General features: G+C 37.1%; 1 protein-coding gene across 1 annotated transcript in view; it reads right to left on the bottom strand.

The window, feature by feature from the left end:
* Nucleotides 1-372: 372 nt before the first annotated feature.
* prex1 (phosphatidylinositol-3,4,5-trisphosphate-dependent Rac exchange factor 1) overlaps nucleotides 373-16,357 on the bottom strand; it is a 71,851-nt gene continuing 55,866 nt past the window's right edge. The window contains exons 25-40 of the mRNA XM_081349673.1: nucleotides 15,428-15,683; nucleotides 13,764-13,970; nucleotides 11,957-12,045; nucleotides 11,785-11,867; nucleotides 11,237-11,327; nucleotides 10,723-10,851; nucleotides 10,051-10,092; nucleotides 8,809-9,026; nucleotides 7,954-8,056; nucleotides 6,647-6,790; nucleotides 5,483-5,597; nucleotides 5,288-5,348; nucleotides 4,473-4,648; nucleotides 4,063-4,165; nucleotides 3,339-3,406; nucleotides 373-3,214 (exon numbers count right to left, since the gene is read on the bottom strand). Of these exons, the coding sequence (XP_081205799.1) occupies nucleotides 3,172-3,214; nucleotides 3,339-3,406; nucleotides 4,063-4,165; nucleotides 4,473-4,648; nucleotides 5,288-5,348; nucleotides 5,483-5,597; nucleotides 6,647-6,790; nucleotides 7,954-8,056; nucleotides 8,809-9,026; nucleotides 10,051-10,092; nucleotides 10,723-10,851; nucleotides 11,237-11,327; nucleotides 11,785-11,867; nucleotides 11,957-12,045; nucleotides 13,764-13,970; nucleotides 15,428-15,683 (1,928 nt within the window). The 3' untranslated portion in view covers nucleotides 373-3,171. The remainder of the gene's footprint in view (nucleotides 3,215-3,338; nucleotides 3,407-4,062; nucleotides 4,166-4,472; nucleotides 4,649-5,287; nucleotides 5,349-5,482; nucleotides 5,598-6,646; nucleotides 6,791-7,953; nucleotides 8,057-8,808; nucleotides 9,027-10,050; nucleotides 10,093-10,722; nucleotides 10,852-11,236; nucleotides 11,328-11,784; nucleotides 11,868-11,956; nucleotides 12,046-13,763; nucleotides 13,971-15,427; nucleotides 15,684-16,357) is intronic.

Below are 16,357 nucleotides of genomic sequence, written 5' to 3' on the forward strand. Positions count from 1 at the left end.
CGTTCAAGGATGGAAAGAAAACTTTGCAGCCTCCAAACAGCGGAATGGAGACGAGAAGTAGCTATCACCTGAAGCAAAACTTTTAAGATAATCTCTTATAAAAAGGTTTATGTCCACTGCACGCACAGATGTGATTGCCAGCAGAACAACCATAATGGATCAAAAAATGGTCAAAAACTTTCAATTAAACCCCAACTTGGTCTCCTTACCAATCAAAAGTTGGGGTTTAATTGAAAATGCATTGATTGATTCAGGATGTTTCACTGTTCTCAACATCTCTTCACAGCCACTTAATGCACACTATAAGCAATGCAACTTATTCTGTGCTGTTACATGTAGTAATCTCTAACAAGGACAGGTCAGAAGTCATTTATAAACAGATACTCTTTTATTTTGATATTAGCAATGCATTAAATACAGCTTAAAGACAAACAGAACTTCATTAAGAGGTCTAATTGTTTACTCTAGTCGGACTGAAGGCTTCTATAAAATCATGTTATCATGGTTGAATTCTCAAACACATTGAGCTTTGGGGTACAAGACAATTTTACATCCGAGACAATTCTGAGGCGCTGGGCCCCTGGATTTACCAAAGGTCCTCAGTTTTATCTCAATTCTACTCAGTGAAGATCAAAATATATACTATATATTGGTAATATTACATTACCCCAGAAAGGAGAACTTTATACAATGCTTTTAATTCAACATTGAGTTAAAAACACCTGGATAAATGCTTACATTACCAGCAGGAATAATGTAAGAGCCATAATGCACAGTTCAGGAAAGCATGAGGACGCAGAGAGACTTCACAGTCAAATATTAATATAAACTATAAGTTAAATAATTTTAGATGCAGATTAGATCTACTCCATCGCTCCACCAGTGAGGTTTTGATTAAACTGCTCTTATTAATAGGAACAATCAGAATCTGTAAGACTAAGAAAATGATTTTAAAATGAAACGAAACAATCGAAAAATAGGAGGTAAAGACTAACAAACTAAGGCCCCCAAAAGAAAGGCTTGATTTGCGAGCACCATTGAATATTTTTCCGCTCTTTGAGCTAAAAGTACACTTGAAATTGAGGCAAGAAGTTAAAAATTGGCAATATAAACTTAAAATGGTACTGCAAACAGGTCAGCAGTATATGTATATAAAAAAACATTTCGATGCATGCATACTATGTTTCAGATGACTGATTAGTGATGTTAAATTATGCAGTCTTGTCAACTTTTGAAATGGGAAGCTATCGCACAATAATGGACCGAGATGGTGCAGAAACCTGAGATTTTAATACAGTGATAGGAACATGCTAATGCTAATGCTACGTCTTTGGGTTTTACTAGATTTAGGTTTATCATACAGAAATGATAAGTTTCATGTGGACATTATAAAGCACTGTAACAAGCAACAATGAGGACTTTCAAAACATACAATAAACACACTGCACAGATTCTGTGGATTAAAAACACTTGTTTCCAGTTTGCTTTGAGGACCACTTAAAATGTTAAAATCAAATTAATCATAAATGTGCATTTTACCAGCACTAGCCTTCAATTTTGGATATATATGAAAAAAAAAAAAATATTAGCATAAATTCAAGTATTATTTTTCTAAAATATTTTATCATCAATACATGTAAAACTGCAACATGGTATAAAGTTGCAGCATCTAACTTCCATGCATGTAACATACAGTGACGTGCTATGAGCTACAAGAAAAACATGAACGCCTGAATAAGATTATTAGATGATGCTTTGTTGCATTATTGACACTAAAGTGACTATTTACTCAAATCTTAAATTGTCAAATTTGAGCAAATAATGCAAACTGTCAGGGTTACTGAATGTAACATATATAACAATATATATCCAAAAACAGACTTTGCATGTAACAAAAGCCCGTCACACACCGTACAAACTAGCTTAACTAGTCCAAACTAATCCAGGCCTACTCGGTTACTGACAACACAGCTGCAGTTAGAAATTTAAATACTGAACATATTGTGTAAAAACACAATCAAGTTTCCTATCCAAATATACACTAAGTATACAAAATGAAAGATGTACAATATTATATTTGTTTTAAAATTATTAATACTCTTTAAATTATAGCACTGCTGTTCCCAAAGAGCATATGCTTATCCCTCTGTTACATATATATATTTACCTAAATACAAAACTTCAATAAATCCTACTATATCTATTCATTCTTCAAATGATCCCTTTGCGTTTCTTTTACAATGTACATTATGTTTAACAAACACTAAAGAACACAAGCTTTTTTATTGTGCTTTTCCAGCTCCCCAGAACAGTCACGCACTGTAACAGCATTGACTCGAGCTTAAAAAAAAAAGTGCTATACACCAGGGACGAGCAGACATTATTGTACATTTTTCTCCAAGTTGATCGATAAGCTGTTTCAGTCTTCAATATCAACATTTTGATTACAGTAAAATCTTGTATTTTGAATGCAGGTCTAAGTTTTTGTACTGTTTGAGAAGCTGATAGCCTCCGTCTGTTTCCCTGTTTTCCTTTAAATGCGTTGTTGATAGAACTTCACAATAAAACTGTGTTGTTAAACAGAATCAAACTCATTTAAACACGACAACGGATAAAAATCAAGATTATGAAACTGGTCCGTGTAGGCTGGAATGATTTCAGTACTTTCGTAATACCTGATACAAGTGAGAGAAACGCAACAGCTCTCTGAGGGCACCACCTCTCATGACACAGAGCAGACACACTCATGCTAAGCTACAGTAATTGCACATAATCACCACGTATCTGAACTTAACGTCGCCATCCAGACCAAACCACCCTACTTTCTGACCCAAGATTGCAGTCAACGGCGAAGGAAGAGATAATACAGACTAGATTTAGCCATTCACATGCCAGTCCCAAATCCAGTAGGAGACTAAACAATGTAGCAATGTGGGCAGACACTGCTAGCCGAGATTAGCATCGTTTGCATTAGCGATTTTCTCAGCTGCCAGAGCAGGAGATAAAGGTGGCCAGATTTTTCCTCATTCCTCATCATGTTGACCTCATCCGGACCTCTCTGGATGAGGCTGGGGCGGGAGTTGAGATGTACTGAGGCATAGTCTCAAAATGATAAGCCAGTCTTGATATCTCCCAGCATCTAGAAGGCCTGAGAGACGGACATCACCTCGTTCAAAGATCTCCATCAGAAGGGGGTAAACACAACCTGAAGAGCCTGTGATGAGGATTAAAAAGGGTTTAGTTACTGTAGAAGTAGCAGGAATTTAGTAGGAATAATATTCAACAATTTTCAATTTTTAATGTCAGCGATGTCTTTAAATAGCAAGAGTCAGTAATACCTGGGAGCAAAAGGTGGCATCTGGTCCATTACTCTGAGATTTTTGGCTGAAATCTCCACTCTGGTGCCCTGTGAATGAAGAGAAGCATTATTGTCTGTCAGAATAGCTCGAGCCTTCATATTCCAACACACACTTAACTGTTTCTAAAGTGTGTGTTACTGTTTTACTGTAATTGCAAACCTTGTTTTGCCTTTAGACTACTTGCCTAAATAGTTTTATTGATGTGTTAGTCAGAGGTCAAGCACTGAAGGTGTGTAGGCATGTATTGTATCTTCTATGGTTTTTCTTATTATTTCACTAAGGCAGCCCACAGAACAGCCCGTATGCAAAAGATAGGAAACTTTCATGTGTAGTTCAGTGATTCATGTTTCATTTTCCTAATAAGAGGGAAGGAACTTTTCATTTTGAACACTTTTTTTTCAAACTCCTACAGTTTTAATCTGAATTACCAAATTTGAATCAGACTATAAACCAGTTAAAACCATCACTGTCCAATATAACATGCTTCAGAGTTACTGAACTCATTAAGGGACATCAAAGAGGATCAAAATCATGTAAGAGTTAGTCTGGAGTGGCATATTCGGCAGCTGGTGAGGATTATATATGGTCCCAGCGATTTTCTAAACCGACATTTTCTACCAACCACAGGATTTCGCAGTTTTATTTTAAGTTAAGTTTTATTGGCATTAGGTGAACAGTTTGAATTATGTGTCATAAACTGTACCTGTTTACGCATGATGTCCATAGTCTGCATTAGGCAGCGGGGCATGAGGCCGTGGTTTCTGGCTAGAGTAATGGCCTGCTCCAACGACACATTCAGAGTACACCTACACAGGACAAAATCCTTAGTCAGAGGTGGTTTAGACAATCTGTTATAGAATTACCTCAGTGTAGCGGTAACCTAGGATACAAATCAGCTGGATTGGACACACATTTGAGCAAGAAATAAATTAAAGTCAAAATAAAATACAAAATATTTATAGCAGAAACTTGACTGTGGCTCCACTTCAGTAGTAAGAGGATTAAAGACGAGAGGCATGCGTTTTGAGCCAACACTCAATTTGACCAATATTGCCATCTGTGGTTTCATTCATCATCAGATCTAGAGCAAACATGAAGATTTGACTGAGATACCTCTGCATCCCAGTAGCACACATGGTGATGTGACAGGCCCCCAGCCGGTTGCAGAGCTCAGAGGACACCAGCAGAACACTGACACCAGAGGGCTGACCCGCAGAGCCCGCTTTTACATTCATATATGCCTGCATGAGCCGACAGAGGTCATCCAACGTGTTCAGTGGCCGCAGGAGCTGGAGAAAAATTAAGTGAAACTGATTTAAACTTTCGGATTTTAAACAGCTTTAATCAAAACACATTTATATGCAGTGCTTTCTGCATTTTAATTCTGTTCTTGTTGGTCTGTACAGGAATTCCAGTGCACTAACATACACAAAAAAACAAAAGTGTGGGGTCTGTATGATCTTTATGCTCACCAAGGATGCATTTATTTTATATAAAATACAGTAAAAGCAGGAATATTGTGAAATGTTATTACGATTTAAAATAACTTTTATATTTGAATAAAATGTAATGTATTCCTGTTTTGACAAAGCTGAATTTTCAGCATCATTACTCCAGTCTTCAGTGTCACATGATCCTTCAGAATTCATTATAATATGCTGATTTGCTGCTTAAGAAACATTTCTTACTATTATAAATGTTGAAAACAGTTGCTTAATATTTTTGTGGGAACCATGATACAGTTTGCAGGATTCTTTAATCAATAGAAAGTTTAAAAGAACAGCATTGGTTTGAATTAAAAATCTTTTTACTCTAACTTTTGATCAATTTAATGCATCCTTGCTGCTGAAAAATCTAAATTCCTTTAAAAAAAAAACATTTACTGACCAAACTGTTGAACGGCAATGTACAAGTATCTCTCAACCAACCTGGTCTATTTTCATGGCAGTGGAATTTGAGTCTGAATTTGATTTCTCCAGATAAAAAGCCCTGAAAAAAATAAAACAAACTGCATAAGCACATATGATAACCTTTAAAGCACTTTTTTTTTTTTGCCAGTCAAACATTTATTTACTTAAGATGTTTAACACTTTAAGATATGCAACTTAAAGTGGGGTTTGTACCTGAGTTTGCGGTAATAACTTTTGACCTTCTCCAGTGATAGAGCATTTGTGCGCTGCTGAAACTCTTCCATGGAAACAAAATCCTGAGACAACACACCCTCTGGCTTCTCCAGCCCTAATAAAGGTGAAGAAAATGCAGATGAACATCATGCTTTCCCCAGTGCTGTAATGCTCTCCAAGTACCTCTAGATGGAGACCAAGACTTATCAAGAAAATAGAGTGTCTTTCATTAGCTCTAAATGAGCACATTATGAGCATGACTGATTCCGGGCTGATGCATATCCAACACTATGACAAGGACATCTGAGTAAGGATTACCCTTAAAAGTCTAGATTTCAAAAGGCTATATTCAAATTTGAGACATACATGTATGATTTCTTATGTACGCATCTAACCTTTTAAAGCAGCATCCGAACCTCAGTTTGGAACATTACTCATTTGAACGTCACACAAATAAAACTTCGCACAGGAAACTCAGTTATTTTAAATAGAGTTTTCTGTGAGTATTTCTGCATGTTGTCATTACCAGAGTTATTATCGTTAACTAAAACTTAAAACTAGAACAACTAAAAACATTTTTGTTACTTGAAATAAAATAACTGTTAATGAAATAATATAAAACATAAAAAAATGTAAACATTATATTTCAGCTAGCATTATATTTCATCATTTTATTTTAGTTTAACTTGAAGCTCTAAAATAACTTGAACTAAAACTAAATTAGTAAAAACTATATAGACATATTTATAAAAACAAATAAAAATGACAAAAACACAACAAAATTACAAAAACTTTACTCAAAAGGAAAATAAAAACAGAAAATATAATAATAATAATAATAATAATAAAACAAATTCAAACTATTAATAAAAACTATAATACTTTATCAATGATAGTAAAATACCACTGTACATAACACTAAAGGTTTATAATGTACATTTCTCTTGCCTTGATTTATTCTCATAATAAATTATGGGATAGGAGTTTCCTGAAAAGAAACATGCAATGATGCCTGATGGTATCTAAAGAGGTAACATAATTACAATGCCAACCTTAAGCCAATGGCGCCTTAAAATACAGCCTCTGTAGGCAGCTGTAAATTACAAATGAAACCTATTTAGAATGAAAATAGTCTTTTATCTGGTTCTTTTTGTCTGCTCCCACCTCTAGTGAAGAGGACTGATTGAAGCTTCAAAGAGCCTCCATTTTTCAGTCTTGTTGGCAGCTCACTGAAATGACAGTTGTCCAGGAACATTGTCACCCTGATGGCCTGGCGACTGCCTTCCACCTGGTAATGCACAGGTGTGTCTGTGTGAGAGAAAAAAAGCATGATCCACAATGAGATAGTATTTAAAATTCCAAGCAATTTCAAGTCTTTTTTTCCTCACACTAGTTTGAGAAAGTTTTTTCAATGGGAAAATTCAGGTTAATTATGGGATGAGTAAAGCCAAAAACCTCACAGATGTGTCACGTGAAACGGGGGAAAAAGCCAAGCTGTTCACATTTGTACAAAACAGACATGACCTTGTAAATAAAACACCTTTGCGGCAGAAACAAACCACTGAGCAGAACATCCTCCCTCGGATTCACTCAAACCAAAACAGAAGACGGCAGATAAAGCTGCTCTCCTATCATGGCTAACTGTGCTGACATTCCTGAAGAGGACATCTGGAGGGTGTGTGTACTTTATGTTTGTGTGGAGGGGGAGGGAGTGCTGTTTTTAAGCTCATAGTATACTTCGGCCGTCCGTATTCCGCTACGGTCCTCACACTTTCCTTGTGACGTTATTTTTGGCATCAGGAGGGTCCGCGACGTTCGCACACCCGGATGTATACAAATAAATACAAATAAATGAAACCTAAATAGTTAATTAAAAACTAAAACAAACTAAATAAAAATATCAAAAATACAAAAAATTCCTATAAAATTTAACTAAAACCTAAATCAAATCTGAAAATAAAAAATAAAAGCTAATTCAAAATATTAAAAAAAACAATAAAAGTACATAAATAATACTAAAATAACACTGGTTGGTACCCAGTGAGAAAATATTTATTCATATCAAATTTACATTAAATATAAAACTAAATGTATAATTAATAAATTACATACATTCTAATAAACAATTAGAATAAAAAATATTTAAATAAATTATTACGGTGTTATTTATTATGTTATTAAAAATTATTTAAAAGGGGAAGCCTGGCAGCAAACACTCCTTTTGTCTGGCATTGGCTTAGCAAAAATATAGTCCTGCTAAAAATAAAAACACTATTTGAGCCAATGTTGCAGTGTCGGGAGGGTCAGTATGTGCAATGTTTTGAAAGTGTCACAGTACTTATTGGGTAAATCAGTCACATTCACATTTTAAGGTTGGCTAAGTGAAAGAATCACACACATTTCTTTTAAAAATGCTGGGGAATTTTTTTTCTGTGTTAATACTCCATGTGTTACTCTATGTGATGTCTTACTTGGGACGAGGCACTCGTCCTCCATTAGGCGGAACAGCACGGTGACTTTCTCCAGATCCTGCAGTGCTGCTTTTGTATCTTCCAGCATGATTCGCTCTTCTCTCTGTTGAAGGAAACCGTTTGTGAGCCCAAACTAATCAAGTCCTTAATGGTGAAGCAGGAGAGTATTTGACGAAAACAATATATTGCATACCAGGGATGTAACGGTACACATATTCCTACCAAAAAATGTCAATATGGGTCTTTTGGTTGGGTACGCATGTGCGCCAAACAGACGTAGTGATGCTATATTAAAACAGGATATTATCATTCTAATAAGCACTCTATAAGCACTTCAAATATCTTGCCCCAATTACAACAGCACCATAAACTGCAGTGTTTTATTGACAGACTTTTTTTTTAAATTTAATAGACAGACATAATCTGTTCAGTAAACCAATGTTTAATAAAAAATAAACCTTGTATAGTTTTTTTGCCCCTATGCTTTACCAAAAACGTTGAACTCAAAAACCAAGGTACATATCGAACCATCATTTTTGTGTACCGTTACACCCTATCTGAATTCATAAACAGCATTCTGACAGTATTATTGTCATACAGCATATCTAAAGAAGAAACTTGTGTGACTAGAATGGTTTCCTGTTGATGAGAAATCTTGGAGGTTTTGGAAATCAGTGGCCTTGGTTCAATATTTATTCCTTATTTAGTCCCAAGATTCAATTCCAGGAATAAGAGGTTCTACGACATTATTATCATGCTTGTGTATAGTAGTAGTAGGCACTGAGGCATTGTGGGATGAGTGTCACTGAATCAGCTATGAGATTCGAAGATGTGACTTCTGGTCATCTGTCTTACCACATGTGGAGAGAGTGTTGACTGGAAGTTGAAGAGCACTCCGATGGTGGCGATCTGCTCCAGCCATTTACGGCTCACCTCTTTGCTGTCCTCCTCATACTCTCCGTTATTGTTGAAGCGCAGGTTCAGTGCGTTCACAAACTGCTCCGCCAATGCGCACAGCGCCCCCACCAGGGACTGACAGAATATGACATCCCGCCGCAACTGGAGTTCTGTGTCTATCATAGAAGAGTATTGTATAAATATGCGTGTTTACACATATATTCATTGTGCTGGGAACAGCATTTATTTTAAATAGAAATCTTGAATAAAAGTATTAATTTCTTTAAATAAAATAGTTCTGACTCCAAGCTTTTGAACAGTAGCATACAGTATACTGTACAGCTTCATAACATCATAGGTTCTCTATTAAAATGTTATTGTATTTTATTCATCAAATTGATTACATTGAAATAAATGTAATGCATTAAAATTAATTGCACATATAAATATGTATTGAGAAAAAACCCCAAATGATGAATATGTATGGGTCAGAGGACATTATTAAATGTTTTTTTTTAACTGCTGTTTTATAGTTTTTAATTGCTCTAAATTTGTGTTTTTAAATTGACATATGTAGCTAATACTGATTAATTTGCTGTTCACAGATCAGCATACAGTATATCCAAATCAGTGGTGTGAGGTGATTCCTGAATGCCCTAAAACAGTTGTAAGCCGTGGTCCGAGTGTGTAATACTCTAAGCAGATGGTGGGTTTCAGCACTGGGCGGGAACAGGGTTTGGAGCTGCTGTCTGTGTGGAGCAGTAGGGATAAGAGCTCTAGATCAGGTTCCAAAGCAAACGCTCAACAGCTTCCATATGTCTCCCACCACAGACCCCATGGGACAAATCCCACTCTCTCTGTTCTCTCACTTTATCTGCGTCTACTGCTCACTGAGCTCACAAACTGACACGCCCCACTGCAACTTGGCTGCACGCACACAAACACATGTACGTACTCCTTGATACAGAATAAAACACTCCCTTATCACACACAGAGGTGTCTGTAAATACAGGATAATCCAAAACTGTAGTGGGGAAGACAAATCAAATACACTGCAGTTTCCTGTCTGAAATCTCACTCAGATGATGACGCAAGTGCAGGATCATGTAAACATTCTGGGTTGACTTCTTAATAGCTATTTGAAATGATCTACAATGATCAAGTTCAACAAGGGAAAGTTCATATCAAGGCGTAACTTACCAGTGCATTTGAGCAGCGCCAACAAGAGTTGACTCCTTCCATCTGAAACACAGTTACAAATAGACATGAATACAACCCAACACACTATAATACAAGACAATATAACTGTATGACAAGGCTTGGGAAACTTTAACATTTTTTACTGAGTAGCATTTCCACTACTCTGCTTTTCCATTGTTTTTCTATTTGAACATGCTAGACGGACATGTGACTTGCGCTAGCTCTGTCATACAAAGCATAGGGCTCAAGTTTTAATAAACAGGTCCCCAGACCACTGCCATGTGTCACATGGTTTTAAATGCAAAAACAGTTGACACTATTTCAATAGTCCACTTTAGAAATTATTATACATTTAGTAACTTTGCAACTGCATGCCAATATTTTGATGGTCCCTTAACAGACATTCTACTGACTATAATTACGAAAAATCTGAATGGAGCAAGACATGAATGCAAGTTTGAATTTGATCACTAGCATCTTGATATATCCCAGTGGTAAAGTTACTTTTGGAATTAATTTATTTGCTATTATAACTGAAAGTTTTATTACATAAATCTGCATTAAAATAATTTACACTAATAATATAATTTGCACAATAAAACAAAAACATGTACTAAAAAAGTAAAAGGGTTATTTTGATATTTGATATTGATTGTTCAGACTTAAGCGTACCTTCTACGAAGCGATGAAGGCTGTTAACTAGAGATTTGATTGAAATGGGCAGGTTCCAAGGGTCCTCCTGGATGTTCTTGTGCAAGACGTGCCGCCAACGCATAGTCCAGTCATCTGTGTGCCGAAACTCTATTACGGAAAAAAAGTGAAGGTAACAATAAAAGATGTTCACAGATGTGGTTTGCAGTATCTTACAAACAGGACAATAGGTGTAACTGGCAGTGTGAACACGCACAAAAAAAAATTAAAAATACATAATTGCTGTCAGACCCTTTTTTTAAAACAGGGACTAATTATAAACACCCCTAAAATACATAAAACACATAGGAGAAACTAGTGTGGTTTTCTCATATGCAGTGGTAATAACGTACAGATGTAAACAGAAACATTCACACGCCCCTACCCAAAAATGTCCCCCACACACTAACGGAAAACCCAAATACACACATCCCTCAAATGAGTTTCCAAAGATAGCACACATTCAAATATAGCGCACACCCTGACCGGGCGGTACCTGGCTGACTGTGGTCGGTGTGAAAATGCTTGGTTTCCTCACAAGCTTTGCTCATGACAGGGCCCTTCAGGAGACTGTTGATAGAGTCAACCTGAGAATGAAAAAGACACAGTTATGTCTGTCACCACACACACATCCTGTGCTAACTGAAGACCGGCTACACGCCCTTGCTAACGCCAGGCCTGCTGCTTTCAGTCTGTCCACATGTAACCTGTCTACACTGGATAAAGAGCCCATTTATTGATATCTGAGTAATTGAGAGGGGGTCAAAATCTGGTGACCTCCAGAAGACGATAGATTTTGAGGTCAAAGAGCAGAGGTGTATAGGTCAAAGAGTGCTCACTAGAGATGTTGGTAATGTGATAAACGATACTGTGGGAGTTAGAGAGGGAAACTAAGAGGGGATGTATTGATGAAGAGCAAAAATAGAAGATAAAATAAGAAGGTGAGCGGTGTCAGACAAAGGGCAACAGTTACAAAGGGAATATCAAGTTTAAATTGGCAAAAGACTCTAAAAGTTTCATTTATGATTGAGGAAATCAATATACCTGATTGAAGAGGTGTTCCAGACATCCGTGTAGTTTATCCTGCTTGTCGAAAGGGATCTGCATATCACATGGTAACTCATCTCCTGGAAAACAAAATAAAAGTAGCAATTTCCTTTTAGTAATTGTACTGAATTTCAACATTGTAACCACGTTTAAAAAAGACGACAGTTACCTGAGCCCATCTCATCACTGCCCAGGTATGAACTGTTGCTCCGGACGCTGGTGTATGACAGCACTGAGTCCCGGTTGCTGTTACACTCACTGTAGAACACAAGTACAAATGTTTTTTAGTTCATGTGATGAAAAGGACGCTTGTAGAGACTGATTCAAAATTTGATATTTACTCATTCACAAAAACGCTTTGAACCATTCTGAAAGTATGATATTCAATCAAACCAATATCGAGTTCAGTAATTATTCAAAGCTGAAGAAAAAATACAAATCTAATGAAAAACTTCACTGAAACGATCAATTTCCCAAGCTCTCCGTATGGTCGGTCCATGCTCATTTAATGATGACATTCACTGATATACAGCAGCAGGACTGTTGAACACATATTAATCAACTTGTTTGGGCCAAGAATTCTGGATTTTGATTAGCTAATATTGCTTCTAGCTCCTAATGTTAAAATGTTTTTTTCCCCAGAAAAACGGCACAAAAAAATAAATAAAAAAAAGAGCAAGCTTCCACACTCTGTAAAAAACTTTAAGTAAGAATGTTATGTTACGGTATAGAACAACATGAAGGTGAGTAAATGATAGTAGAATTGTCATTTTTGGGTGAAATATGTCTTTAAAACAATGGTATACAGATTATTAGAACTGAAGTCATTTCACAACAATTTAAACATCAACAAACTTCCAATTTCAACGTTTATCCACTGATATCAATAATGTTTTAGGTGGATGTCTACTTGGCAGCCTTGAAATGTTTACTCTGATATAGAATGAAACTTTGTGCTCCAAAAAAGCTTGAGAGGGGAAGACAGGCTGTACTTCTACCCACTAGAAGAGTAGCAGAAGTTCCCTTTACCCACCCCAAAACTAGAGGAGAGGCTAAATTTAGCGCCGCCACAAGCCAAGAATGGAAGCAAATCAAGCTCATGACCAGCAGGTTGTATCACTCCCAGAAATTGAAAAAGAAAAAAATGTTTTACCATTTAACCTCCTGAACCCTTGAAAGTTCATGTTCCCTAACAGCCAGCCCTCTTCTCACGATAACAAGAACAGACGGCCTACCTACATCCCACAGACAAATCCAGCTACTTGCTGTAAGAGCCTAAATAGAGGAAAAACGTTTCTATCTATAAAACATGATGGCTGCAGCTGTTCATGAGCTCACCCTATCACAGAGTAGCAGGATTTTAAAGTGGAACGCCACATAATGATAGAGGGTGCAAAGGCAGGCAACCGGTTATCCTGACAGAAGCAAAAAAAAAAAAAAATCCACTCGGCTGTGGTCAGTCTCAGTTTTGCCCTGCTCCGTCAGGTCTAGATCACAACCAAACAAACTTTGCTCCATATAATGACGACATAACAACAGTGACTGAATGTATTCTTTAGTGGTTAAAGCGGGCGTCTGGGTCGCTGTGACACAACAGGTTCTTTGTCAGGGATGTTTATCGTCTCCCTACGTGTCTGTTTTAGCAACATCTGTTTGACAGGAGCCCAGAAGCCCCGTCTCGCTCACTCTCTCTTGCCTCTCTCCGTTTCACGCGTGTTGGAGGAAGAGTGGGATTTTAAATCAACTTTTATATGTCATTTCATGGAAAACAAAATGTTACTGTGAAACTCATAAGAGAGAAGAAAGTTGCTGCTCTTCTCAATATGGACATTTTAGAAACTGATTAGATGGATAAAGAAAGGAGAGATGATGGGATCAGGACATGTTGCAGGCTTGACGCAAACCTTTGTTACTCATTTAAGCACCCAGGCTTGACGATGTTTCATAAACATCATCATCAACAATCTTTTCCCCACCTGTATGAGTCTCTGTAGCTCATAGTGTCGTGTCCAGAGTCCTCTTGATCGTCTTCGTTCACTTTGAAGCACACTCTCTTGTTCCCGCAATGCTCCGTCTTGTCTTGGTCCGTCTCCTCCGGTATGGGAGAGGTTAAGGGGGCGGTCTCAATCGAGGGTAGCTCAGAGCCCTGGGGCTGGGTCGGTCCAGTTATCGAAGACAGAAGTCTAAAAATAAAAATTTATATAGAAAGGTTTGGAAACAGCTAGACAGGAATTGTTCTAATGAATTTTAAGAGTGCTTTGACACTAAACCTGGGTTTATTTTTCCCCTCATGGAAAAAAAGGATGCATTAAATTGATCAAAAGAAAAAAGTAAACACTTCTACTTTGTTACAAATGATTTTATTTAAATTAAATGCTGTTCTTTTGAATTTTCTATTCAGTAAAGCTGAAGCCAACTAATCAAGTATTCTCGTAAGCGTAGAATCTGACATTTAGAATACATACGAGCGAGCCGCTCGAATGGCGGCAGCCATGTTGCGCCTCCATCTTGCCATCTCCATACATTAGCCAAAGAGGGACATACCTGGAAATTCAAGCTTCGTCTTTCGCGTTTTTACACTCAGTGGCACTGTGACGAATGCGAGGGGGAAATTACTCACGACTGCCGGCAGATTTGAAATAATACGGCCACCGTAGGAGTTAAAAAGCCCTCAGAATGGGAGGGTCTAGAAAGTAATATTCAGTTGGTAGTCATAAACTATTTCACCACTAGATGGGAGAAAATCCTACACAGTGTAGCTTTAAGTATGCTTAACATTTGAATTTTTACTTTTAAATTTTTTTTTTATAGCCATTCTGAACTTTAATATATATATACATATAAATTCTACATATAGCCCCGTTAAATTAACTTATTGTTCAAGCTTATTTAAACAGTGTTTTAAGACAAAAAGGACAAAAGTGTCCCTAGTTAAACAAACACCCTTATATTTTACTAATGAGCTTTGTTCTTTTATAGGACAGGGAAGTGTAGACTGACAGAAAGGCACTGGGAGAGAGGTGAGGGAATGGGATTGAGAAATGACTCCATTTCACTGACAATTAACTTCTATATCAGCACATGCTAGCTACTGAATAACAAACATTTGTTCCTCCTGAGAGGCTGTTGAAATATTTCCTCTGCAGTCGTCTGTTATGGCTTCAGCCTTGTTTTTTTTTTTTCTGTCTGAGCCCTAAATATTTTTAGACTGTCATAAAAGAACATCCTGAAGTTTTGAACTCGAGGAACTCCTCAAAGAGGAGGCTACTAAAACCAGATGAGAATTTGAAAAAAGTTGTGCCAATTTACTCTTTAACTGATGCAGTGCTTAAAAGTGCTTAAAACTTTTTGCCATTTATTTTTGCTAGTTAAATATACATTTAATCTAAAATACTTCAGCTAAAGCTTGAGTATAAGCTTGAGTGCAGTTTCTATTAAAATGTTTTTGACCTAATACAAAAACCATTTAATAGAACTTTTTTAGCTTATTAAATATTTGAAAACTTAAGAATATTTGAGATTAAATGTATATTCACTATAGAATAATAATTTCCAACTTGTAATTTTAGATTTCCAAAAATGTAATTATTTTAAGACACTATTTTATGGTAATACACTGTTAATCTACCTCACCACTTACACATCTATCTGGGCCACGTATTGCTTCATTTCTCGCACTGAAATGTCCAGGCGGTTATAGAGGCAGATGTAATTGTCCTGGCTCTCCATGTCTTCCTGTTTGAGGAGGAAGCTGAGACCTCCCTCTTCATGCTTCCTGCCGTCCTCCGTGCTCCCCTCACCCTCCTCTGTCTCTTCATCCAAACTCAGGCAACTCCAGGAGGGGGCCGCCATGCTGGTCACACAGTGCACAGCGTGGGACATGGGATTCAGATTGGCTGCAGGAACAAAATGACATAAGACTTGTTTTAAAAAGTCACTTTTCTTGATTTATACAGGATTCTGGATTTCTTTTTTCACTGAGCTTGTTGCAATGCATTCTGGGATATATAAGCAATGCTACCGTCCATTTAGGCCATGAGAAGACATCTTAGAAGACATAATTATGGTACCCAGACTTTGCAACAGCCTTCATGCTGTCTAGGGACACAGCACACTAGATTTGGGCTTCTGTGACCGTGACTCAATAAAACAGAAGAATTGAATGGCTGAAAACCAGCGAGGCGTACTCTTGCATGTGGTAAAGACATGGACCATGAGGCTTTCGGCTGCAGAGAAGTGTACCGGAGGAATTTTAAACATCTCTGACCGTGAGACAACTGCAGAGCAGATGTGAAGCAGAGACTGAAAAATAAAACATCTCGTGCTGAGGAGCATAAGGAACAAAGCATTATGTGGTCCTTTTTCCCAGCTACACGTGGCGGCTAGACAGTAAGTTGGGCCGCAGCAATCTGGGCAGGTGGAGCCAAAGAAGTCTTGAAAATTGCAGGATGGTTTGGAATTTGGATTTGATAGTCTTGAAAGCATCAGTTAGAATGACTTGAAAATCAAATAAATCAAGAAAAATATACAACAAAAGGGTTTATTAATTTATAGGTATATTTAAGCTGTA

Source organism: Scardinius erythrophthalmus, assembly GCF_964197995.2.
Source record: "Scardinius erythrophthalmus genome assembly, chromosome: 20".
NCBI lineage: Eukaryota > Metazoa > Chordata > Actinopteri > Cypriniformes > Leuciscidae > Scardinius > Scardinius erythrophthalmus.